At 45.1% G+C, this 27,289-nt stretch overlaps 1 protein-coding gene across 4 annotated transcripts in view; it reads left to right on the top strand.

Annotated features, from left to right (window-relative positions):
* The window catches only part of LOC119978057 (AMP deaminase 2-like), a 157,494-nt gene that overhangs the window by 112,234 nt on the left and 17,971 nt on the right, over positions 1-27,289 (top strand). For all 4 annotated transcript variants that reach the window (XM_038819413.1, XM_038819412.1, XM_038819411.1 and 1 more), the window contains 8 exons: positions 851-940; positions 1,339-1,468; positions 5,903-6,097; positions 19,571-19,702; positions 21,488-21,651; positions 22,574-22,700; positions 23,665-23,828; positions 25,598-25,718. In XM_038819413.1, the coding sequence (XP_038675341.1) occupies positions 851-940; positions 1,339-1,468; positions 5,903-6,097; positions 19,571-19,702; positions 21,488-21,651; positions 22,574-22,700; positions 23,665-23,828; positions 25,598-25,718 (1,123 nt within the window). The remainder of the gene's footprint in view (positions 1-850; positions 941-1,338; positions 1,469-5,902; positions 6,098-19,570; positions 19,703-21,487; positions 21,652-22,573; positions 22,701-23,664; positions 23,829-25,597; positions 25,719-27,289) is intronic.

Genomic DNA, 27,289 nt, shown 5'->3' with positions numbered 1-27,289 from the left:
CAGATTGAGTATCAACCTGCAACTCCTTCCAACGCCAATGGCAGGTGGTAAGAGTGGGAGAGATTCCTGGTCAGCCATGTGATGAAAAGAATGTTGGAGCTTTAACCTAGCTCCAGACTGTACCATGCATGTAAAAGTGTCTATTGCTCCAACAACAGCGGACTGTAATACACCATCACCAGTGACATCCAAGACCAGAACTTTCATTGCCCATGTTTAGAAACAGAAATATTATATTTCGTAGAATCCTCAGTGCAGGAGAGGCCAATCGGCCCATCGAGTTTGCATCAACACTTTGAAAGACCACCCTAGGCTCAATATCACGCCCTGTAACCCCACCCTAAGCAGCAATGTATCATGGCCAATCCACCTAACCACATGTTTGGACTGTGGGAGGAAACCAGAGCACCCGGAAGAAACCCACACAGACACTGGGAGAACGTGCAGACTCTGCACAGACAGTGACCCAAGCAGGGACCCTGCAACAAAGCGACAAATAGTATCTTTATTGGTCATAAAGAATAAGAACAAACAAAGAACAGCACAAGAACAGGCCCTTCGGCCCTCCAAGCCTGTGCCGACCATGCTGCCCGTCTAAACTAAAATCTTCTACACTTCCGGGGTCCGTATCCCTCTATTTCCATCCGATTCATGTATTTGTCATATAGGTAGGATATCTGGTGGCCAAGAGTCCTGCCATGTTGAGATCACCAAACCACAATGAGGGCTGGTGGGTTTGCACGACAGCCATCCCCACTAGCATTCCTGTTAAACCAGCTGGAGGGAATTGCATAATTGTATCAAAAAAAATGGAGAGGCCTGGAGTCTGATCTGAAATCTGTTTATTTAGGTCAACAGAACTGGACCTGCCTTGCCCAGATCTTCAAGAGTTCACTGCGGATATGAATGTTTTAATGGCCTTAATAATCAACGGACCAGTGTAAGTACAAATGAATTTGAATGCTGTGGTATTAATTGATCTGTGTTTTTGACAACACCCAGTTCTACCTCACCATTGCCTCTGTTGAACACCATCACCTCTCTCTCTCTCTCTCTGTCCCCTTCTCTCCCCACACCCAGCTGTACGTCACCATTGTCTCTGTCGACCTGTGTTGCTTTGCTGACAGCAGTGTAAAAGGTGTGGTTGTTATAATTGTTTCTTTTAGGTACAATCAAGAGGCTTTACCCCTCCAGTGCAAGTTACAATTTAATTTTAATGAAAAGCTTACAATCAAAACCAAATATTTCAAATACCTTACTTTAACCAAACTGATTTTGTTCTTGTAGATTATGAGTAGATGAGCAGTTAGCAGAACTATTTTCCTTTTTGTCCAACAGGAAATCCTTCTGCTATCGACGACTGCAGTATCTGAGTTCTAAGTTCCAGATGCATGTTTTACTGAATGAAATGAAGGAGCTGGTGGCTCAGAAGAAAGTACCACATCGAGACTTCTACAATATTCGCAAAGTAGGGAAACTGAGAACTTGATTTTACTTTCGCTCTTGTATTTTTTATCTACTGAATTCCGGTATTTATTACTCCCCACTTGGTTTATTTTACCACTGCAATAACAATTTATTTGGGAAATAAACTGGATGTGACATTGGTAGTTTCTCGTGGTAATCAGGCTTTGCTCAATGCCTGTTGTGTGCTGCAAGTAGTTTACTGAAAACCCACATCCAGGGTTATTTTTCTACGAGAGATTTTTGTTACGATTAGAAATCTCTTCAAAACTATACTTATTGATGTTTGCTGCTTGCGAGGATGTTTGTAAGTGGTGCAGATATAAGTGACACACACCAGTGTAGTTTAAATTAACGCGCTGTTGCTAGGGGTCCATCCAGCAAACAAACGGTAAGAATAACACGAGTAAGCCATGGCTCAGTTGGTTACATTCCCACCGCTAAATCACAATCTGCAATGAAGTCACTGTGAAAATCCCCCAGTCGCCACACTCCGGTGCCTGTTTGGTACACGGAAGGAGAATTCAGAATGTCCAATTCACCTAACAAGCACGTCTTGCACCTAACATGCACCATCACTAAGCTAACCCTATCCAATCTCAAAACGTGTTCTGTGAGCATTGTATAAGCGGTGTGGAAATAGGGTCAATATAAAGCACAATGTTCAAAAATATATATTGTACTTAATGGATGCAAGAAAGTTAGCTCTGGGAAATGGAACACATTATATTTCAGGCATCTGGTAAGGGCATGAATCACTCTTAGATCAAGTATAATCTGGCTAATGCAAAAATTGAAAAGCAACTGAAGTTTTATTATTCTGAAATTTTGTAATGTTCCTCCTATGGGGTGGCTTAGCGCTTAGCGTCAGAGACCCAATTTGATTCCGACCTTGGGGTACTGTCTTGTGTGGAGTTTGTGCATTCTCCCCGTGGCTGCATGGGTTTCCTCCGGGAGCTCCGGTTTCCTCCCACAGTCCTCGGATGTGGATTGGTCATGCTAAATTTCCCCTTAGTGTCCAAAGATAAGGTAGCATTGTGGGGATATGGTAGGCTGGTGGGCCCAGGTAGAGTGTTCTTTCAGAGGGTCAGTGCTGACTCAATGGGCCTCCTTCTGTACTTTTAAAAATAAACTTAGGGGTACCTAATTCTTTTTTCAATTTAGCGCGGCCAGTCCCCCTACCTTGCACATGTTTGGATTGTGGGGGTGAGACCCTCGCAGGCACAGGGAAAATGTGCAAACTCCACACGGACAGTGACCCGGGGCTGGGATTGAATCCGTGTCCTCAGCACCGTGAGGCAGCAGTACTAACCATTGTGCAGCCCGGCCACCTTCTGTGCTGTACGGATTCTATGATTCCATCCCAAGAGCGCATAACTTAATTTGGTAATCTTTCAAAGATTAAGTTTCTTTCCTGCAATGTAGGAAAAACTGTTTTATTACTTTTACATTCAGAGCTCAAGCACATCTACAAAGATTTAGGTCATCGATCAACTGACATTGTGCCTTCCTCCATGGCCAGAGGCACTTTGTGGACCAACAATATCCCAAAATCGTAGTCTGTAGGATAAAAGATATGATAAAACCCAGTACCGACGTTTAAAAACACTGGGGGGGGGGGGGGGGGGGGGGGGTGGATGTGATGGTGAAGAATAGTGAAATAAGTCTTTGATATTAATTCACATGGGTGTTGCATTTATTGCCCTTAAATGATGGTGGCCTAACGTCTTGAATAGAACTTCAGGCTGGGCCATTTCGGAGGGCAGTAAGAGTCAATCACATTGTGGTCATGAGTCACGTATTGGCCAGATTTGGTAAAAACATCAGATTTCCTTCCTCAAAGAAAATGACCAAATAGTACCTACTTAGTTATTACAATCCTGGACCAGATTCCCCAACAGTTGCTAGGATACCAGACCGAAACCCCCATAAAGGATACTTCACTCCAGGAGTGATTCCATGCACAAATAACTTACTACCATAGTATTATTAACTTTAACTTTAACTAGGGCAGCACGGTAGCACAGTTGCTTCACAGCTGCTTCACAGCTCCAGGGTCCCATGTTTGATTCCCGGCTTGGGTCACTGTCTGGGGAGTCAGTCTGCACGTTCTCCCCGTGTGTGCGTGGGTTTCCTCCCACAGTCCAAAGATGTGCAGGTTAGGTGGATTGGCTATGATAAATTGTCTTTGGTGTCAAAAAGGTTAGGTGGGGTTGCTGGATTTCGGGGATAGGTGGAAGTGTGGGATTGGGTGGGGTGCACAGTTTCGATGGGCCAAATAGCCTCCTTATGCACTGTAAATTCTATGAAATTTTAACATCATAAAGAAAATAGATTATGATTACCAATTGAACAGTGCTTACCAATGAAACGCTAAATCTTAACTACTATCATTTATCATTTATCTCCACTCAAGCAAAACCCCACCTCAGGTCAAAATCCACTTTTAAATACAATTCGTCAACTCAAGAAAACTTGCTTATTGGCGCTGTCTTGGATACTGTTTTGAGAAAGAGATATCCTTCAGGATCCAGCTTGCAGATTCTTGCCTGCCTCCAACTGTTTAACCTGCCAGCTTTTTTAGAAACTGCTCCTGTCCTGTTCACAGGCAGATCTTTAACTCACTGTATTGCGAGGAACTACTCTTGGTTCACATCCCAATCTAAAACTGAAATTTGATATTGAAAACTCAACACCTGACTGCTTCAGCCCCTGGCTCCTCCCATTAACTACATCATCTTACTAAGCTAAACATAATGTCTCTAATTATCTACTCCCTAGGGAGCCCTCGTTATGTAAACAAAATTCCTTGAGCCCAGTTTTTACAATGCTTTAATTGCACCCCTGTCTTTAAAAAGCCTGCTGCCTTTCAAACCAGAATTTTAAAAAACATGACTACAGCAGTCACACACGCACTAACCCGGGCTTTTAACCCTTACTGCACCACTACATACAATACAATGTATCTGAAATTCCTACATTCATCACATAGCGTTCTGTTTATACTGGAAGCCCACACTCGTTGAGAATGGAACTGAAGCTCTGTCTTTACCTTTTTTTTTCTTTACTCTTTCTTGAGATGTGGGCGTTGTTGCCCATCTATAATCGCCCAGAGACCAGATTGCTCTTGGTCTAGAATTGCATGATTAAGGACAGCAGATTTCCTTCCCTAAAGGGCATTAGTGAACCAGATGGGTTTTTACAAAATCCATGGTAGTTTCAATTGGCATTCAATTCCAGATTTATAACCGGTAATTAAATTTAACTTTGACCATGGTGGAACCCATGTCCACTGAGCATTAGTCTGGACCCCTGCTACTACCACTACGCCAACATAGTGAGCTGACATAAACTTTGATTCCTTCTGTGTGCGCTGGATTTAAACCCCGGGGGTAACGATACTTGGGTTCGGGTTAGGATAGGGCTAGTCTACGGTGCCACCCAAACACTTTTACAATTTTGGCAATGTTGGTCAGCAAAATGCCTCTGTTCATGGAGAGAGGCAGAATGCCAGCTGGACGATGACTGGAGCTTGAGAGATGTATCAGAGTTCTAAATATAGGAACACTAAAACTGTTGTTCCTATATAATTGGAAAAACCCTAATATCTGCCCTGCACCAATTTAAGACGAATAGGATCTTGGGTATAGGGAATACAACATGAAAATGAAATGAAAATCGCTAATTGTCACGAGTAGGCTTCAAATGAAGTTACTGTGAAAAGCCCCTAGTCGCCATATTCCGGCGAACTGTTCGGGGAGGCTGTTACGGGAATTCAATCGTGCTGCTGGCTTGTTTGGTCTGCTTTCAAAGCCAGCGATTTAGCCCTGTGCTAAACAGCCCCTACATTTCAGAGCAATGAAAATTACATTTTAAATTTCTCATGTCCAAGCCATTTTAAGTGGAAATTTCTGTGGGTCGCAAAACTGAGTATAGGATTGAAACATAGTCTCCTGTGTCTCTGTTTTCCTTGTACCTGATCCAGTATTTCAATGCAACCGTCAATCTCAAAGTATATCTAGTTCATTTCAGGAGACTAGCTGCATGATTTCTGATGTGTATATATAAAATCTGTGCAGAACAGAGGGGAAAAATATCTTCAAAATTTAGTTTGTCAACATATGAATTGCTTTCTTTTTATTAAATCTGATTTGTTTAATTTAATTTGAACATCTTTATAGAGAAGTGTGGAAGGTAGCAGGACATAAACATGATCCACTTATTCCAAGATAACTAGTGGAAAAGAAGATCGCAATATTCTCCCATGTGCCAATAAATACATCAGCCTGTTTTATCCCAGCTAATGTAGTTAAATTTAGCTAGACTCCTGTTTACTCTGTCATTCAAATGCCTGCTCTAAGCCGCTAGATATTAAAACAGTGCAATTGATGAGGGTTTCTCTTGTTTTATGTTTGTAACCTGTTCCCTTAACTGACAGGTTGATACCCACATTCACGCATCATCCTGCATGAACCAGAAACATCTGCTTCGTTTTATCAAGCGTTCAATGAAGAAGAACCCAGATGAAATTATTCGCACGGAAAACGGAAAAGGACAGACTCTGAAGGATGTCTTTGAGAGCATGAACCTCACAGCCTACGATCTCAGTGTGGACACGCTTGATGTGCACGCGGTATGCTCAGAATGTAGTTTGTAAGAGGCACCAAAACCCATCAGTCACAAGCTTCCCTCAGTTTGTTCTCCCAATACTTATACCATAAGACATAGGAGCAGAATTAGGCCACTTGGCCCATCGAGTCTGCTCCGTCATTCAATCATGGCTGATGTTTTCTCATCCCCATTCTCCTGCCTTCTCCCCATAACCCCTGATCCCCAGAACTGAACAGTGGACCTGAGCATTTTTCTGAAGCATGAAGCAGCTCTTTTGTCTGAACACAAGGAAGGTAATTTGGTTAGGGTTCTTTCTTCTATCTTTCAATTGCCATCAGTAACACAAAGCCAAGGCCACAGGTCCTTTCTCAGATTATGGTTTTGCTACAAAATACTTGTACAGCATATTTAAATGGGATTTACGCAATATTAAGTCTCATTTTCGGTCATAGTTATTAGAAAGATGGAGGTTGAGCGACGACCTGATAGAGGTCTACAAGATTGAGAGGCATGGATAGAGTGGATGGCAGGCACTCTTTCCCAGGGTGGAGGAATCAGTCACTAGGAGGCATAGGTTTAAGGTGCCTGGGGCAAAGTTTAGAGGAGATGTGCGAGGCAAGTTTTTTTACACAGAGGGTGGTGAGTGCTTGGAACGCGCGCTGCCAGGGGAATTGTGGAAGCCGATATATTAACAGCATTTAAAAGGCATCTGGCCAAGTACATGGATAGGATGGGTATAGAGGGATACGGCACTAAGAAGTGCTGAGGGTTTTGGCCAAGTAGCATCATGACCAGTACAGGCTTGGAGGGCCGAAGGGCCTGTTCCTGCGCTGGATTGTTCCTTATTTTTTATGTCCAGATCTGTCAGTTTTTCCTTTTGTGTTTGTAAAACCACTCGTACCATGGTTTGATAGGAATTTGCGTTCACCGTGTAATTCCCCACTTGAATGAATGAAAGGGAAGAGGGAAAAACAGAAGAGCAACAAACAAAATCTTTTCCAGTTATTCTAGTACAGAAAAATGAGTGACTCCTACTTTTAAAACATAAATGTTGAATTGTTGCAGCTGTGCAAGTTTGTTTTCTTTGTTGGCTGCTTAAGCCTGTGCTAAAAATGAAGTACTTGGGGCATTGAAGTTGAACAGAGCATTTTTCTGAAGCGTGAAGCAGCTCTTTTGTCTGAACACAAGAAAAGTAATTTGGTTAGGGTTCTTTCATCTATCTTTCAATTGCCATCAGTAACACAAAGCCAAGGCCACAGGTCCTTTCTCAGATTATGGTTTTACTCCAAAATAAATAATTTTCCTATAAACAAAGGATTATTTTTTTTGGAGAGCGTTTGTCATGTTTTTCCCCAAAGTTTTCTGGTGAGTGGTTGCACAAATGCCCTGTAGTACCGTTCCAAATGGCTAAATGACACCAACATCTGGGAATAATGGACAGGGTAGGGCCAGCTGGCCTGTCAAGTCTGCCCCACACAAGATGCCTAAAACATCATGACGAGACACTTGCTTTGGCAAAGCCTTCTTTCTGCCATCATGTAATCTCTTGGGAACTTTCTATGTGATGCATTCTCTGTCTCAGATAAAAACTGGGACAGCTCCCTCTCTGGGACATCTATTCCCATCTATTCTGTTTCTATATTTGAATTGTTTGAATGCACATCCTTGGTCCTCCCCAACCTGTCAAACTGAAATAGCTTTATCATAGGCATACAGTGCAATCTTTTCTTTATCTCGCACTCCCCCATCAGATAATCTCTTACGTTTGTGATACTGTAAAGTCTATAGACCCCACTCTTTATGCCTGTCTGAATATTTACGGTTCTTTAAGCTGGGAATCTCTCTTGTATCTCTCCTCTTAACCTTTTCCAAGGTCACCATATCAGCCACCATCTGAAGGAACTAAAATTGGGCAGAGTTCTCCAATTGCTCATATAATAACATATGGTGCGTGATCTAGTGGTCACTTTGCACCGAGTGGGCAATGACGCAGCCGGTAGATCCTGGGAGAGGCCTCCCACGGGCTTCCCGACGGCCAGTACCCCTCGTGGATCTAACCAGATCCCGCCACGCAGTCAGAATCCCACCTACAATGGGCGGGACCAAGCCACGCACGTCTTAAGTATGCGTGATTACCCGCGATCTACCGGCTTCCCAGAGAAGCCCCGAGCTGGGTGCTGTTCAGTACTGGTCCCACACAAACATGGACAAGGCGGAACGGCACCCGGGGTGGGAAGGGGGTGATCTCTCGGGCCATCGGAGGGCCCTGGGTGGTCATGGATAGGGCAGGGTGGCCCCCTGGCTCTCCCCAGAACTTGGGCACCATGGCACTGCCTCGGCTGGCACCTTGCCACCATGGCACTGCCTCGGCTGGCACCTTGCCACCATGGCACTGCCTCAGCTGGCACCTTGCCACCATGGCACTGCCTCAGCTGGCACCTTGCCACCATGGCACTGCCTCGGCTGGCACCTTGCCACCATGGCACTGCCTCGGCTGGCACCTTGCCACCATGGCACTGCCTCGGCTGGCATCTTGCCACCATGGCACTGCCTCGGCTGGCACCTTGCCACCATGGCACTGCCTCGGCTGGCATCTTGCCACCATGGCACTGCCTCGGCTGGCACCTTGCCACCATGGCACTGCCTCGGCTGGCACCTTGCCACCATGGCACTGCCTCGGCTGGCACCTTGCCACCATGGCACTGCCTCGGCTGGCACCTTGCCACCATGGCACTGCCTCGGCTGGCACCTTGCCACCATGGCACTGCCTCGGCTGGCATCTTGCCACCATGGCACTGCCTCGGCTGGCATCTTGCCACCATGGCACTGCCTCGGCTGGCATCTTGCCACCATGGCACTGCCTCGGCTGGCACCTTGCCACCATGGCACTGCCTCGGCTGGCACCTTGCCACCATGGCACTGCCTCGGCTGGCACCTTGCCACCATGGCACTGCCTCGGCTGGCACCTTGCCACCATGGCACTGCCTCGGCTGGCACCTTGCCACCATGGCACTGCCTCGGCTGGCACCTTGCCACCATGGCACTGCCTCGGCTGGCACCTTGCCACCATGGCACTGCCTCGGCTGGCACCTTGCCACCATGGCACTGCCTCGGCTGGCACCTTGCCACCATGGCACTGCCTCGGCTGGCACCTTGCCACCATGGAACTGCTGAGGTGTCTGGGTGACACTGCAAAACCGGCAGTAGCATTGCCATACTGGCATTGCCAATGGTCAGCGCGTGAAGGGGGCAATGCTCATGAGATGAGGGTGGAGGTGGGGTATGCAGGTGAAGGGGGTGGTAAGAAGGGTGGGGGGGGGGGGGGATGCAGGATGGGTATGAAGGGGCCTTGAAGGTTTGGAGCGGGGTGGGGTTCCTGGAAGTAAGGGTGGAGGTAGGCTTGAGAAAGGGGCCCTCAGCAACCCATAGTGGGGTGTCAACACTTAGGGGGTGTGGGGTAATGCCCATGTGTGTGGGGGCGACATTACCCACGAGCGGGAGACCTACAAGCCCACTTAGAAATTGGGGCATCCTTTCAAAATGATGAGCCGGTCTGGCCAGTGAGTCCAGCTCCCCAGTGATGAAAATAATTCAAGTGTGGGATAGCCCGGGGCGAAGTTCCCTAGATCCCAAAAATGTGACTCTGTGATTAAATAGCGGCGGGCAGCCCCCCCCCCCCCCCCCCCCCCCACAAAAAACCCCCCAGAAATGACACTTCAGAGGCCATGGTCTCCTTTGATTAGATAGTGAGCACATCGCGACTGATACTACCTGAGTTTGACATTCACACTTTGTGGCAACGATTTACTGGCTAGCCACCTAAAGTGGAAACCTTGGGCGAAATTCTCCGACCCCACGCAGGTTCGGAGAATCACCCGGGGCCGCCGAAAATCCCGACCTGCCGTGGCAGAAATTCTACGCCACCCGGCAATTGGCGGGGGCGGGAATCGCGCCACGTCGAGCGGCGAGCCCCCTGCGGCGATTCTCCGGCCCGCGATGGGCCGAAGTCCAGCCGCTGGGAGGCCTCTCCCGCCGCCGAGGTTTGAACCACCTCTGGTGGCGGCGGGATCGGTGGCGCGAGCGGGCCCCGGGGGGGGGGGGGGGGGGGGGGGGCGATGGGTCCCCAGGGGGTGCCCCCACGGTGGCCAGGCCAGTGAAATGGGGGCACTCTTTCTCTTCCGCCGCCGCCACGGCCTCCGCCATGGCGGAGGCAGAAGAGAATCCCCCAGCGCACATGCGCCGTTGGTGACGTCAGCGGCAGTCACCACCGGCGCATGCGCAAACTGGTGAAGGCCTTTCGGCCAGCCCCGGCGGCGGGCCTGAAAGGCCGCTGGTGCCGGTTTTTGCGCCAGTCGGCGTGGTGCCAACCGCTCCGGTGCGGGCCCAGCCCCCAAAGGTGCAGAGAATTCCGCACCTTTGGGGAGGCCCGGCACCGGAGTGGTTGGCGCCACTCCCCTACGCCGGGACCCCCCACCCCGGAACCCGGAACGCTCAGTTCTTTGGAACTTCATATCACCCATCTTTACCCGCCAAGCCTTTAAAGTAAATTTTAATTCTTGTGAGTAGTTTAAAGTTAATTCCCCATCCAGATTGTAAATGGCCTATTTTTCTTTAAATTCTGGCAGGGGTGTGAAAAGAGGAGGGGACCTGAGCCTCAGTACTCCGAATAGTAAGTACATACCCCTAGATGTCCCTGGCTTCTTTATATTTACCTGAGGATTGACTCCTGCCAGGAGAACTAATTCCACTTGGAACTGTGGGAGGTTGGGAGGGAAGAAAGTGCATCCATAATCATAGAATTTACAGTGCAGAAGGAGGCCATTCGGCCCATCGAGTCTGCACCGGCTCTTGGAAAGAGCCCCTACCCAAGTTCAACACCTCCACCCTATCCCAATAACCCAGTAACCCCACCCAACACTAAGGGCAATTTTGGACACTAAGGGCAATTTATCATGGCCAATCCACCTAACCTGCACATCTTTGGACTGTGGGAGGAAACCGGAGTACCCAGAGGAAACCCACGCACACACGGGGAGGATGTGCAGACTCCGCACAGACAGTGACCGAAGCCGGAATCGAATCTGGGACCCTGGAGCTGTGAATGGATCGGAGCGAAGACAAATTACACTGAGGCTATTGGTACATTGACCTCTAGTAATGGGATCCCTTTGACCTACAACGCCGAGTGTGTTCATTCGGTACGTGATCAGTACAAGACTTGGTTGAAAAGCTATTTTAATGGATTAATGGGATTAGTATTCACAAAAAAACCTGTGTCGCATCTCAGGGTAAATGCTTGGCATTCATAGTATTGATCCTTAGACTGCTTATTCTTTGAAATTTCAGTGCTCAAAATTTCATTGATGAAAGCTACAAGATGAAAATTCCAGTTTTACTGTCAAACATATGCTGGCCTTCGTTCTAATTGAAATGATCTGCTGATATTTTAAATCAATATCAGATATATCTTTTTCTATTTTCGGGTACCTCATTGAGTAAAACGTTCCTAATAGGATCGTGCCCATTCACCCACCTGGAATAAAATACAAGAGTGGTTTGGAATTTTGAAATCTTTGATATATTTTTTAACAGGGATTTACTAAGCGTCCTATCTGTCAAAGTGATAGCTTAAATGTTCGCCTTGAGCTGTGATAAATCATGATTTATCTTTGAGCTGCGTGCGGTGGTTCATTAGGAGGGTGAGTGTTATATACCTTCCATGGGACTCATCGAGCTGGGGATGATAGTTCCCTAGTGCTGATTGAGCTGAGTTAACCAGCGCTAGTAAACAGGTCAGCTGACAGGAAGGAGTGAGGACCCTGAGATGTGTAACAGGCCGTGTGTACATACTGCTGGGTCATGCTGAATAAATGTCTGTCTTGTGAACCCCTCAGACTCCCCTTTGCTGTTTACTTCAGTATGAAAGGTTAACTCTTTTCCTTAATATAATTATGATTATGTGTGAATGAAAAGCTGCAACCTATTATACCTTCCTTTCTCCCTGCTTTCTATCCCATTGTCGTAATGACTTTTGAATTCCTGTTATTTTCAGTCCCTTGACCATGTTTGCTTTATGTTACTCTGTCTATTATTTTTCCTGTACTCTTTATCCCGCTCTGCTTCATTGCTGCTTGGGTTGTGACTCAATGGTTAAGTCAGTTTAGATTTTGGAGCATCTACGATTTGTCGCAAAGTAGGGTGAATCACAGAAGAGGAGGGCTGTAATTTATACCGTATCTGAGAGGGGTTTGCTTTGGTTTGCAGCCTCTCACTAGAAATGTGCACGTAGTACCATGTTTAGTTATTGGAAGTGAATAACAAGGTGGAGTAAATAAGTGATGTAATTGAAAAATGGCAAGCCGTGATTGAGTTGGTAAAGGAAGGGTAGCAGAAGTGAAGAAAAGGTTGAGTGTTAATTATCAATTTCAAGTCAGTTGTCCCAACATATCAATGTGCACCCATGCTCTTATGGGCTGAAGTTAATTAGTCCCAACCAAGACAGCTGTGGGGATGTCCCTAACAGCTGAAGCAAGAGAACAAAAATACAGCTTTGAAACTCTGATGAAGTAATGGATAAAGGAAAACCTAAAGCAACCTGCCGAAATATTTAGAGTCGAATAGATGAGTAGGGAGGCATGGTATTTACTTGAGGTTATTTTTTTCCTCCAGAGTATAGCTTTTAACATAGATGCTGCGCTGGTAATCCTGATGGTTATTTACTTAGCTCTGGAACTCTCCCCCCTACTTCGAACCCCAAGTCTTCCTCCCATTTCCTCCTTGTCTTGTCCAGTTTGTTGTCGGCCCACTCTAGCAGTCGTTCGTACATGTCACTACAGTTCCCTCTGCCTAGGATGCCAGTAGCTCTTCTAATAGTGTCTGTGTGGTGGTCGCGGATACGGCCTTGTCTCCTTCCGTAGGAAGTTTTTAAGCTTCAGGTATCTGAGTTTGTTGCCTTTAACTAGTTGGAAAGTCTGCGCCAGTTCTTCGTGTTGTGACCTTACCGTCAGTGTACGGGTCCCTGACTGTCAATGTCCCCCCGTCCTGAAGGTGGCGTCTGGTGTCAGTGAGTGCTGGTGTGAATCTGTGGTTATTGCAGATGGGGGCTTTGTTGGACATTTTGGTCAGGCCAAATTGCTGCCGTAGTTGGTTCCACGTCTGGAGGGTGGCTATCACCACTGGGCTGCTGGAGTGTTTCTTGGGTGGGGATGGGAGTGCCGCCGTGTCGAGGGCCCGGAGAGCGGTCCCTTTGCAGGAGGCCCATTCCGCGTGCACTCTGGCTCCTTTATCCATCCCTTCACTCTTTCCCTCGTCGCTGTCCAGTGGTAGAATTGTAGGTTAAGGAGGGCTAGCCCTCCCCTGAGGGGGGGGGGGGGGGGCTTGAGGGAGGGTGGCGTTCCATATTTTTTTTTCACATCAGGGCACCCATCTTGTAAAAGCCGGTTTCCTGGTGAGCGCACCCCACGAGCACGATGTTGTGGACCCTACCACTTGGATTTCTTTTTGTGAGAGTTAAAAAATGCGACTGGAAAAGCCGGCAGTGCAGCAAGCGGGCTACCCCCCACCCCCCACCCCCCACTGGAATTGACACTGACAAACAATCAATAATTCCACCCTATGTCTTTTAACCTTTCCAACCTTGCTGGCGTCTTGCACCATGAATCTTGGCTGTTCACATTCATTCATCAGTAATTTTACTTTCTTAAAACTGACTAAATCTTTTGAGCACTTGCTCATTTTAGCTGCCTGTGAGATTTGCTCATTACTTTGCCTGGACTGCCCAACATTGCAGAGAACAATTACTCATTTTGCAGAGATCCTGGTTTACAGAGTTTTAATTAAAGCTGCAAAGTGATGCTTAATAGGCAGTTCATAGATTCATAGAACCCCTAAACTGCAGAAGAAGGCCATTCGGCCCATCGAGCCTGCACCTACCCTCTGAAAGGGCACTCCCCCATAACCCTACTTAGCTTTTGGACACTAAGGGACAATTTAACATGGCCAATCCACCTAGCCCGCACATCTTTGGATTGTGGGATGAAACTGGAGAGTCCGGAGGAAACCTGCGCAGACATGGGGAGAACGTGCAAACTCCACACGTTCACCCATGGCTGGAATTGAACATGGGTCCCTGACGCTGTGCGGCAGAAGTGCTAACCACAGTCATTATGTTATAAGAAGAAGTAACTTGTCATTTTCTGAATCTGCTGCCAAATTAATTTCATATTGGGAAATAAGTTATAAGTTTGTAAGTATTAGTTATTGTAGGAGCACTAATTTTATTGACCATTCTCACATTCTTGGCCATTATTGTCAGAATGAACAAAGTGGCTGCTGGACAGTGCAGATGCTGTTCAGGTTGGATAACTGATGTGTGTTTCTAAAAGCCCATGATGCATGAGCTATTCAACATTTTCAATGTTCATTTTATTCCTTAGAAATGCACTAATAGTTGAAATAAAATTGAGCCACCAATGTGTTGCATTGCTCAGCTGAGCTGGTTTGGAAGTAGCCTGTGATTTTCTCAGACTTTCAAGGAGCTGGCTAGAAGCTACAGAGATAGTGGTGGCCTGAGATTACCCTATTTCCACTTGTCTCTGTTAACACAGCTGAGCTTGGATACTCTCCCAAGTGGAGGTATATTTCTGCTCATTGATACACTTTGTTGGAGTACTGATGCCAAGTACTACCATGCTAAAAGCTCTGCCCTGTAAAATCTGTGTATTATATAATATGAAAGACAGATGGCGTTTCTTAAAGGAAAGTTCCAACAACTTAATAGCAATCCCAGTATCTCCTCCACTGTGAATTTTGCCTCTTTGCTTAACTTGAGATTATCTAAGTTTGTCCTCCAGGCCTGTCGTTCCATCAACATAATGTTAAATTCTTGTTACGAATTCCCACAAAGGTTGTCACTCCAATTATAGCTGAAGCGTTTTAAGGGGCACTCGGGGGAATTCTAAAAGCAAATAACCCATACTGCTGTCATGTATGTTATATCTGCTACAAAGAGGAATGCATTGGAACTGGGGCACTCGTCCATTTGGAGAACAGTGATTGCACAAGGGATCAAAGGAGAGTAAGCTAACAAACCATGAAGAAATGTACAAAGAATCAGAAAAGAAGGACCTAATTAACAAAACAGCGAAGAAATTGAGACAAAGCCTTCTTCTGTGCAGGCCGGGGTGGGGGGGGATGTTTCTGGACAGTGGTATTGATGTGCTTCAGGCGCTCGTGGTTTCGATATGCTTCCCTTCCCTGTTTGTAAAGTATTTAGTACTAAAACATTGAGCTCTGTAAATACCTCGCACTGAATCACCATTTATTTTGTGCATGAATGATCAGTCGTTCTGCCTGTGTCCACTGACTGTTGACTTTGTAAAAGCTTCAATCAGTCAGATTCTGCCTCCTTTGTTAGGGCTAACACCGAACGACAGCTAATGTTAGTAGCTGTTATCGTTGCTTCCTTACATGAGGTGAAGCCGTTTTATGAAACTTTTTTAATTTGAGGTATTTCCTCCTATGACGGAAAGTATGAGTAGAATAAATGTTACTGAGTTAAAAAGGTTGAAAAGGAATGGGGGCAAGGTTTGCTCCAGTAATATATGTAGATTGTCTTGTGGCCAGGATGGATGTGACTAACAGCAGTTGTTAAGGTGCTGTATCTCCACGAGTAACAAGTTAATAGACCGCAAGGCCTGGCAATTTCTCAGCCTATACTTCTGGATATTAAATTCTGGTAATGGGAGGAAAATAATGACAAACGTTACATTTCTTGCATGGGTGCGGCTGAGATTCAAAACAAATCTGGCCTTGCCCATTATTCGGGAGTAAAGATGTCTTGGTGCCGTTGTTTACAGCCTTGGCGAGACTACAGCTGGATTACTGTGCGCAGTTTTGGCCTCCTTACCCAAGGAAGGATATGCATGCCATAGAGAGAGTGGGAGGTTCACCAGAGTAACTCCTGGGATGGCAGGATTGTCTTCTGAGAAAAGGTTGACCAGACTGGGCCTGTACTCTCTATAGCGAGAGGTGATCCCATCGAAATTTACAACATTCTTACAGGATGCGATAAGGTAGACATTGATGGGTTGTTTCCCCTGGCTGATTAGTCTAGAACTGGGGAGAGACAATTTCAGAATAAGGGGCAGGCCACTCAATAATGAGGCGAGGAGGAATCTTTTCATCATTGCAGGGGTGGATCATTGGAATTCCCGACCCCAAAGGGCTGTGGAAGCTCAATCACTGAACATGTTTGAGACAGAAGTTGATACATTTCTGGAGACTAAAGACTTCAGGTGATATGGAGAGACTAAGGAAAATTGATGTAGAGGTCGATGATTGGCCTGGACATGTTTGAAGAGTGGAGCAGATTCAACAGACTGAATGGTCTACTGCTGTTCATATCTCCTATGTACCTATCTTAATCAAACAGAAACACTTAGAAAAACCTGGAAGAGAAATAAGAGCAGTGTCTGAATATGGACTCGAAGGGTTAAATGGAAACCCCTAGTGTTATAACGCCATATAGGCAGCAGAGCAGATATATCAAAAAATATCATCATTATTTCGATGGCCTGAATATTTTGTCCGCGCATTCGCCTGGCTTGGAAGTGGCCGGGAAACTCACTTACTGCTGTGGTCAGCTGCAAAAGCCGATTTCACACTGGCTGGCCAATTGCCCAGGCAGCCCATGCTGAGAGAAGCTCAGCGCTGCAGGGGAGGGCATTGTCAGGAAACTGGAGGGTGCAAGTTAACACTATTAAAGTGCTCCCTTGGTGGCCGGCTGCTGTGGTGCTTCCTCGGGGAGCTGCTAACCTGTTTTTGTTTTTAAAAAAAAAGAATAAACTGCAATGGAAAAAGTGTGCAAAGAGTATTCTTTTATTTACATTTTTTTTAAAACAATTTTAAAATTTAGAGTACCCAAATAATTTTTTTCCAATTAAGGGGCAATTTAGCGTGGCCAATCCACTGACCCTGTACACCTTTGTGTTGTGGGGGTGAAACCCACCCAAACACGGGGAGAATGTGCAAATTCCACACGGACAGTGACCCAGAGGCGGGATCGAACCTGGGACCTCGGGGCCATGAGGCAGCAGTGCTAACCACTGCGCCACCGTGTCACCCCGCAGAGAGTGTTCAAACATAAACCTCTATCCCCCGACGTCTTTTTAAACTTTATTTCAGCTCCGGCATTTCATCCCATCCTGGATCACGGTTGCACCTAAAACGTAAAAGCCACCTGGCCAAATGGCCCATCTGCCAACCATAAAATTGTGTTCAATTAGCCCCTTGATGGGCTAAATTGTCTATTTGATTGTTGGCCGTGCTTCCGACTCTCCCTCACGCCCGCCGACCAAAATACTGCCCGAGTGTGGGATGACATTGGACACACGGCAGGCGTCTTCCCGCACGATTTCACGTGCTTTCGCATGGGGTGTGCGCACACCCGAGCAATTTAAAATCCTTGCCTTTGGCTTGATATTTTGATGTGCTGGATAAGAAAAGGCAGGAAGCGCGATTTGCAAACAACTTACAAGTTCATAAGTCAACCAACTATCAATTAAAGTCCATGAAAACTGGTGGGGATCATTTTTAAAATCTGGGAATTCGGGGTAATGTATTTAAAAACTAAAATTGAATCTTACAGATGCTGTTGTATGAGATATAGTCAAGCTATTTCACAGTTAAGTAAGTTAGTATTACCAACTGACAATAAGTGTGAGTAGGCTTTCTGACCCTATAAACCATTTGCAGAAGAGATGGTGCTGGTTGGATTTTATTTGATCCTGAAGTTGTTTGTCCAGTTTCTGAGCCCTGCGACGAGCAGGCAATCGGGGCGCAGCGTCCCAGCGAGTTTCCAGGGATCAGGATAGGGAGGGAGGAGAGGCTTCCGAACCCACCCAGTGACAGCCGCAATTCCAGATTGCACTCTCGATATCCCACAGTTGCAACCTTGCGGTGGCAAGGCAATTGGATTTCTGCCTCCCCTCAGTTCCTAAATCTCCTACCCAGGATTCTCTTTCCTTTAACCCAGGCTTGTCACTGGGAAGGAGCTCTTTGACTCCGCTTCAAGAAAAAAACCTCTTAATAGATTTGTCAAACACAATTTCCCTTTCATAAACCATGTTAACTCTGCCTAATCATGTTACCATGTCCCTAATAGATTCTAGCATTTCTCCTTCTACCAACGTCAGCCGTTCCATGTTTTTTTAAATCTCCCTCCTTTCTTAAATAGAGTTACATTTGCTACCTCCCAATCTGTGGGATTGATCTAGAATTTAAGGATTTAATATCAAAAATGAATATATCTATAATTTCTGTAGCCGCATCTTCAAAAACCCTGAGCATCGTCACCTACATCACAGAGAATTTGCCAGCTTATAACCCTGTTAAGTTCTCTTGTACTTTTTACTAATATTAATGGCTTTAAGTTAGTTCCTCACTGTTTAGTGTGTTTTTTTTTCTTCTGTTGTGAAAACTGGTACAAAATATTTGTTGAACATCTCTGTTGCCATTTCCTTATTGTAATTTCCTAATTGTAACATCTCCTGTTTCTACCCCTAACGAACCTGTTTGCTTTGGCTGACCTCTTCCTTTTCGCAAACTTGTAGAAGCTCTTACAATGTTCATCTATTTCTTGCTAATTTATTTTCATATTTCATTTTCTCCTTTATCCGGTTCTTGGTCATCCTTTGCTAATTTGGGCAAATTTAACTTGCCCCTCAAGACTGCCAGCTGTCCTCCTAAGTTTGCAGATGTAGTGAAGCTGCCATTTTCCAGTGTACTTTGTGTCCCCTAAGAATCCAGGGCCAACACCTTTTTTGTGTTGTTTTAATGATTTTCCATTTTTAACTGTAATGGGTGAAGCATCGTCCTCTGTTGAAACGCCGTCATCTATTAAAACATATTTTACATGGTTACTGGTGCTCATCCTATTCTGCACAGTAGCCAATATTACAAATAAATTGTATTTTCCAGGCTGCTGAGATAAGGGGCCAAATTTTACCTCTGCAAGTTAATGTGTTCATGAGTGAGTTACAATCTCGCGCAATACCTTTTGCAATCTCTTGAACATGCACCAAAAGCCACAAAATGAAACCCAAGATACAAAGTCAGTTCTTTAGTCTGGTGGTGAAGTTTCATTGGGCTACACCACGCCCCAAACTTAAATTCCATAATTTCTTTCCTTCTGAACTCCTTGGTTTGTCTGTTTTTGTTTTCTGACCAGGCTGTGCACTTCCTCAGCTGACAAGCAGGCAGATCTCCTTGCCACATTTGTGAGCTGCCCTTAAGGCAGTAGCAGGAAACAATTAGTGATGATTATTTCATTCCATGGGCCGCAGTGTAGTCAATTCTTGATTCGTAGTTTAATGCAACTGAGGTTGGATACTGTATGAGTGGGGAGGGAGGGATTGTGGAGTGATTAGTGTCAGTATTCTGTACTTGACAAAAAGTCAAGAGTTTTGACTTCCTAAATGTTAATTTTCTGTTCTAGGATCGAAATACTTTTCATCGGTTTGATAAATTCAATGCCAAGTACAACCCAATTGGTGAATCGATTCTTCGTGAGATTTTCATCAAGACCGATAATTGCATTGAAGGAAAATATTTTGGTCACATTATAAAGGTGACTTTAAAGAGCGTGGGCATTTTGTGGGTTGTGTTTTTTTTTCTTTGTTTAATACTTTCTCCCTTGTTAAATAAAAGTGCGGCATGGTGGCACAGTGGTTAGCACTGATGTCTCACAGCTCCAGGGACCTGGCTTCAATCCCGGCCTCGGGTGATTGACTGTGTGGAGTCTGCACGTTCTCCCTGTGTCTGCGTGGATTTCCTCCGGGTGCTCCGGTTTCCTCCCATACCCCAAAGATGTGCAGGTTAGGTGGATTGGCCATGCTAAATTGCCAATGTTAGTGTCCAAAAGGTTAGGTGGGGTTACGGGGATAGGGTAGAGGGTGGCCTTGGGTAAGGTGCTCTTTCCAAGGGCTGGGGCAGACACAATGGGCCGAATGGCCTCCTGCACTGTAAATTCTATGATTCATAATAACCTTTATTGTCACAAATTGGCTTACATTAACACTGCAATGAAGTTACTGTGAAAAGCCCCTAGTCGCCACATTCCGGCATCTGTTCGGGTACACGGGAGAATTCAGACTGTCCAATTCCCCCAACAGCACTTCTTTTGAGACTTGTGGGAGGAAACCGGAGCACCCGGAGGAAACCCACGCAGACACAGGGAGAATGTGCAGTCTCCGCACAGACAGTGACCCAGCCAAGAATCGAACCTGGGACCCTGGTGCTGTGAGGTAACAGTGCTGACCACTGTGCTACCATGCTTGTTACACACCATGAACATGGGCAACTGATTGATTTTCCCTCTGCCCAGCTGCAGGAGAGTAACTGGCCACTATCATTGAGCAGCTTCTTGTGATAGAGGTTGCGACCCGGAAGTTAATACATGGATAGTCACATGACAAACCATCGCCTTGCCATTCTGTGGTGTAATGCGCTTGACTCCAGCACAATGCTGCTACCACTTATATTTTCTATTGAAATTAAAAGCACGGTTATAATGTATAAATTATCTGAATTTTCACAATGAACCTTCCATGTTCTCGCTGAAGAGGGGGGGGTGCCAAATCTCAATGTCTATGCTTAACAGAGGTGACAGTGATGGGCAAACTGTTCACCTGTGCTTTATACTAACATATGGAAGAGGCCTTGGTCGATGTCGGATTTTTATGTGCCATGGTGGGATTTGTACCCAGGTTCCCCAAAGCATTACCCTGAGTGTCTGAATTACTAGTCCAGTGACGGTACCGCTATGCTACAACCTCCCCATGATTTTTGAGTCGTGCAGATGTGCTCAAGCTTTTGTTTTTGTGGGCCATATGGCTGTATACCATGCAGCCTTTGACCCACATAAGAAGGTTAAATCTATATCCTTGTTATATGTCATGTCATTTAAATTGCTGAGTTTAACAGATCTTGGTACTCTGGTTTTGGACTAATCCCCTCGTGGGGCAACAGCGGCCCTTTCCGAAATTCGGAGCCCTCTGATTCAAGCAGCACAAACCAGCAAATGTGCAATTGAAATTTGATTGGTTACAAAGGTACTCTACTGAAAATTCCTCCCTGACAACTGTGAGGGAGTAGCTTAACCACAGGAACTGCAGCGGTCCAAGAAGGCAGCTCACCAACACCTTCGCAAAGGCAATTAGGGATAGGCAATAAATGCCCAGAAACATTCGGCCAACATTTCTAATAGGATCCGTGCAGCCTGAGTGTGGAGGATCTGGGGTGGTGGGTTGTGCTGGAAACTCTCGAAGAAAATGAAGGGAAGAAAACATCTGCTGTGAAAAATATTCAGAATTGTAACAAGCCAGCTGCCAATTCTTTTCCTTGTACCTCACAGGAAGTGATGGAAGATCTTGAAGAAAGCAAGTACCAGAATGCTGAGCTGCGCTTGTCTATATATGGCCGATCCCGAGATGAATGGGATCGGTTGGCAAAGTGGGCAGTGAAACACAAAGTCTACTCCAACAACGTGTGCTGGCTGGTGCAGGTACCACGGCTTTTGTAAGTATTAGCATGTGCTGTAAAGCCACAAGTTACTTAAGCTCCAGCTTATCTTTCATCTTAAATCAAGGTATTGCCCAAACTTTACGGGGGTGAAATTGAATGTGGGCAGAACATTTCAGTTGGCTTCCATGGCACACCTTATATTCAACTCTGCCCTCAGTTGTTGTACACACAGTCTTTATTTGGGCTTAGTAGTCTGGCGATTTACTGCAGTCTGCATGCTGTAATGCAAAGCAAACCCAGATGAACCCTAAAAAAATAAGCAGCTGGCTTGTAATGCAGAACAATGGTAGCAGCGCGGGTTCAATTCCCGTATCAGCCTCCCCGAACCGGAATATGGCGACTAGGGGCTTTTCACAATAACTTCATTGAAGTCTACTTGTGACAATAAGTGATTATTATTATTATTATTAAGAGCTTATCAATCTATTATTTCAACTTCCCATTGAGAAAACCACTAATCTGTAAACAATTCAACACATGATCAAGAATAAGAATTGCTCGGTGGCGCAGTGGGTTAGCACTGCTGCCTCATGGAGCTGAGGTCCTAGGTTTGATCCCAGCTCTGGGTCACTATCCGTGTGGAGTTTTCACATTCTCCCCGTATTTGCGTGGGTTTCGCCCTCACAACCCAAAGATGTGCAGGGTAGGTGGTTTGGCAGAGCTAAATTGCCCCTTAATTGGAAAAAATTAATTGGGTACTCTAAATTTTAAAAACAGAATAAGAATTGCTGTATATGTTTCAGCACAAGGGACTTTTTAAAAATACAGTTCAGAACCATTAATAAGCATGTGATTATGCAAAACACTTAAGTAAACCTTTCAGGACTTTTTGGAAATCTGCTCTGGTCTGTTGAGGTAACGGATGCTGGAGAATTGCTATAATGAGTTACTCAACTTCATATTCAATTGCATTTAGTGATGTCTTCCGCACAAAGAAACAGCTGAGCAACTTCCAAGACATGCTGGAGAACATTTTTATTCCCATCTTTGAAGCGACAATTAATCCACGCAATCACCCAGAGCTTCACCTGTTCCTTCAGCACGTGAGTATATTGAATACGTAACTCAAATGGGAGGAGGGTAACATTGTGCGAATGACTCTTGGCTCTAGAATGGAAGCTACAGCTTGTGCCACTTGACAATGATTGAGGCAGGAAATTGTAATACAGAACCTAGATTTCAGTCATTGCTATTTTTGCTACTTAGCCCAAGGCTGTGGCATTTTCTCAAAAAGAAACATCAAGTTGCTTCAGTTTGAGTTGAGTTGAAACATTGTTGTCACTGTTTTCTGCCTTTTTTGCATTTTGATTTTATTTGCGAAGTAAGAATTAAGTAAGAACTAAAATTCTGTTAGAAGAGACAAACATACAGTATCTCACTCCTCTTCTGGAGCTACTTGAATCTCTGTGTTGCATGCTCTCCAAGTCACTTTGATCAGGCTGCTCTGATCATGTTTAGTTCATGTCATGTAAACAGCTGCTAAATATCAGGGAGTTAAGTTCAATAAATAATCAACTGAACTTGACTATCAGTGGGGAAATTAACCTGCAATTCTGTCCCCTTAGCAGAATGAGTTGAACGTTTTTGGGAGGGATCATGTGCCTTCATCTGTAGACGCCATAATGGATTAAAAAGCATTTTTACAATGTTGGGTTTTTAATTCCTCAACCCTTGCAAGTTATTCCTTATCAGATGGACAATAAAAACAAATGCAGCAAAGAAGATCTTAATAATTCAAACTCTTCCACTGCTATTGAATTGACAGCTTTAATGTGGCTGAGGGCAGCTCTCAGTGCAATTGATAAATTCCTCTCACCATGGAGCACTGAGGTTTGCTTGGTGCATTCCCCTGTGGCTATGCCCATGATCTGCGAATTGAGGGATAAATTCAGCGGCATGAAGCTGTCTTGCAGTGTGCTGCAGGACTCCCTGTGCTGTCTTTAATAGCTTTTAAGGAGAATGACTTGGAAGAATGCATGCAATAAATGAAATTGTCTGCTTTTACAGGTTGTGGGCTTCGATAGTGTTGATGATGAGTCCAAGCCAGAAAACCACATCTTTAAATCGGACAGCCCATTACCCGTGAATTGGACAGAAAATGATAACCCGCCCTATGCTTATTACCTTTACTACATGTATGCGAACATGACAGTCCTCAATCATCTCCGCAAGTATGGGCTTGATTCCCAATCATTCCGTAGCTTGTCTTTAAGTGTCTCCAGAATGTTAAAGGAAATCCTCTTTAAAGAATTCCTCTGCGCCATTTATAATAATGTTTCTCAGTCAGTGGGAATAAGCTTGGTGATGGATATCACTGTTCTGGATCTGACAGAAACTCCATACATTGAATCCTGATTATCACCGTTCCCTCCTTTTGCATGTTGACCCCACACCGTAAAACAAATTTTAAAAATTCACTTTGTTTGCTATCAACTATAAACTGACTCCATGAAATTTTCTCGCGAGTATCCACCTTTTATAAAATATATAATTTTTTCTTCCCCTGATGAATGACCCAAACTGATTTGATATTTGGGTGGAGGGATATATATTACCTGTGACTTTACTTGTTTTTTGATAGAATTTCACTTTAAATAAAAAAAATTGACTCCACTATAGTCAACAGCAATAAAAGCAAATGCAGCAAAGAAGATCTTTATGAATAATCTCTATTAGTGTCACCTGTAGGCTTACATTAACACTACAATGAAGTTACTGTGAAAAGCCCCCGTCTCCACACTCCGACTCCTGTTTGGGTACACAGAGGAGAATTCAGAATGTCCAATTCACCTAACAAGCACGTCTTTTGGGACTTGTTGGAGGAAACTCACGCAAACATGGGGACAACGTTCAGGCTCCGCACAGACTGGGAATCGAACCCGGGTCCCTGGCGCTGTGAAGCAACAGTACTAACCACAGTGCTACCGAGATCTTGATTTTGAGCTTCTGTTTCATTATTCAAAATATAGCCATTTAGTGAATCAAAAAAGAAATCTTACAAGCACTTTTAATTTTTAAGCGATAAATTTTTTTTTTTTTAATTTAGAGTGCCCAATTCATTTTTTTCCAATTAAGGGGCAATTCAGCGTGGCCAATCCACCGACCCTGCACATCTTCCGGCTGTGGGGGCGAAACCCACGCAAACACGGGGAGAATGTGCAAACTCCACACAGACAGTGACCCAGAGCCGATTTCAAACCTGCAATGCTAACCACTGCACCACCGTGCTGTCCGTACCCCTCCAATCTTGCATCGTCTCACTCTATGGCTGGAATTTTCCGGTCATTCCCGTCGGCGGTATCTTCTGGTCCTGCTGACAGAACGCCCCGGTGAGGTTTCCCGGCGGCGAAGGGTATGTTCAATGGGAAACCCCCATGACAATGGCGGGGCCAGAAGATCATGCCACCGGCCAATGGCGAGACACCTTTTCACAGCGGATTGCACAGTAATCACAGGCAGCACGGTAGCATTGTGAACAGCACAATTGCTTCACAGCTCCAAGGTCCCAGGTTTGATTCCGGCTTGGGTCACTGTCTGTGCGGAGTCTGCACATCCTCCCCGTGTGTGGGTGGGTTTCCTCCGGGTGCTCCGGTTCCCCCCCCCACAGTCCAAAAATGTGCAGGTTAGGTGGATTGGCCATGATAAATTGCCCTTAGTGTCCAAAATTGCCCTTAGTGTTGGGTGGGGTTACTGGGTTATGGGGATAGGGTGGAGGTGTTGACCTTGGGTAGGGTTCTCTTTCCAAGAGCCAGTGCAGGCTCGATGGGCCGAATGGCCTCCTTCTGCAGTGTAAATTCTATGATAAAGCCACCCTCCAAATATAAATGCATTTGTGAGTTCAAACCTTAAACTTCTGAGTGCGACGTCTGAGTGAGGAATGTGTGAATTTAGAAGTATGTTGGGACAGAGCTGTGACCATTGTTGCTATTTGCTTTTCCAGGAAGAGGGGATTCAATACGTTTGTTTTGCGGCCACATTGTGGAGAGGCTGGTCCTATCCACCATCTCATATCCGGGTTCATGCTTTCTCAGAATATTTCCCATGGTCTTCTGCTCCGAAAGGTATGAACAAATGCACCACCTAAGGTTTATCTGAGGTCTTTTGAAAAGATGTGACATTTGAACTAGAAAGCTGGGTTTTATATAAGATACCTTCTCTTAAAGTGCAGCCAATTGACTTTTTATAGAAGTTACAAACATAGGTTTCATGTGGTGACATACTCAGTCTGTGCCAAGCATCTTGTATGCAAAGGTTGTGTCAGGCAAAGTGTTGGAGCATCCCTATGTTATGCCCTGCTCAAAACTTGAAAATAGGCTTCTGTTGCTGCTCTTACTAAGTCCATGGGCCTTTTCATGCATTACAAATTTGTATAGTTGGTTTAAGACCATAAGACATAGGTGCAGAATTAGGCCACTCGGCCCATTGAGTCTGCTCCGCCATTCAATCATGGCTGATATTTATCTTATCCCCATTCTCCTGTCTTTTACCCATAATCCCTGATCCCCTTATTAATCAAGAACCTATCTATCTCTGTCCTAAAGACACTCCATGAATTGACCTCCACAGCCTTCTGCGGCAAAGTGTTCCACAGATTCACCACCCTCTGGCTGAAGAAATTCCTCCTCATCTCTGTTTTAAAGGATCGTCCCTTTAGTCTGAAATTGTGTCCTCTGGTTCTAGCTTTTCCTACAAGTGGAAATGTCCTCTCCACGTCCACTCTATTCAGGCCTCGCAGTATCCTGTAAGTTTCAATAAGGTCCCCCCTCATCCTTCTAAACTCCAACAAGTACAGACCCAGAGTCCTCAACCGTTCCTCATATGACAAGCTCTTCATTTATTCTAATGTCTCTGTATTAGGGAAGGCAAAAGTAGCTGAGGCCTTTTAGCCCAGCCCCGTAAATTCTACCAGGCAGTGTCTGAATAAGTACAAGATGGAACTCATATGTTGCCCTCTTTTAGAAAACCCGATGACGTTCTGTTCAAGCTCGGTTATTAATCCAGCATCTTGGGTTTTAAAATTGGTCATTTTAGCAAGGTGTCAGCACCTCGAGGAGAACAGGACTAAGGAGTAGAATGGGTGAACTATTTGCCTTGGATTTATTTCCTCTGAGATTCCTCTCACCCTCTCCTCCCTTATGATGAAACAACGGTGTTTCAACCACTTAGCAAAGTAAAACATGAGCTGATCTTGCACAATGCAATATGAGCAATCCGTTATCTGATATTTTACTTATTTATTTTAAATGTTCTTCAAAATAAGAAATAGATAAATTTCCTAAAATGTGTTCAACAATTCGTTGTTATTATTATTATTACAGGGCATACTTTTAACTCAATGTTGATTCATACTTCTGTGTGCAAAACTAAAAATACACAAATTGCCACTGTTCCGATGAAAGTGACCGTTGTTTAGGATAATGATCTGAATTGAGACTTTGAGGATGAGCACTTCCTCTCTCCCTCACTGTAAATAGTATTTTTGGATATTGGCTTAGGTCCACAGCACAAAAGCGACTGCAGTTTGCCACTGATTCCCCTTCCTTCAGTCAGTTCCGACAAATGGCTGGTTGGGGAATGGAACAATTAGTGATTTTACCATTGAGGCACAGTTAGGGGACCGTTACTCTGTAAC

Source organism: Scyliorhinus canicula, chromosome 15 (genome assembly GCF_902713615.1).
Source record: "Scyliorhinus canicula chromosome 15, sScyCan1.1, whole genome shotgun sequence".
Taxonomy (NCBI): Eukaryota; Metazoa; Chordata; class Chondrichthyes; order Carcharhiniformes; family Scyliorhinidae; genus Scyliorhinus; species Scyliorhinus canicula.
This window is presented reverse-complemented; position numbering and strand designations above follow the sequence as displayed.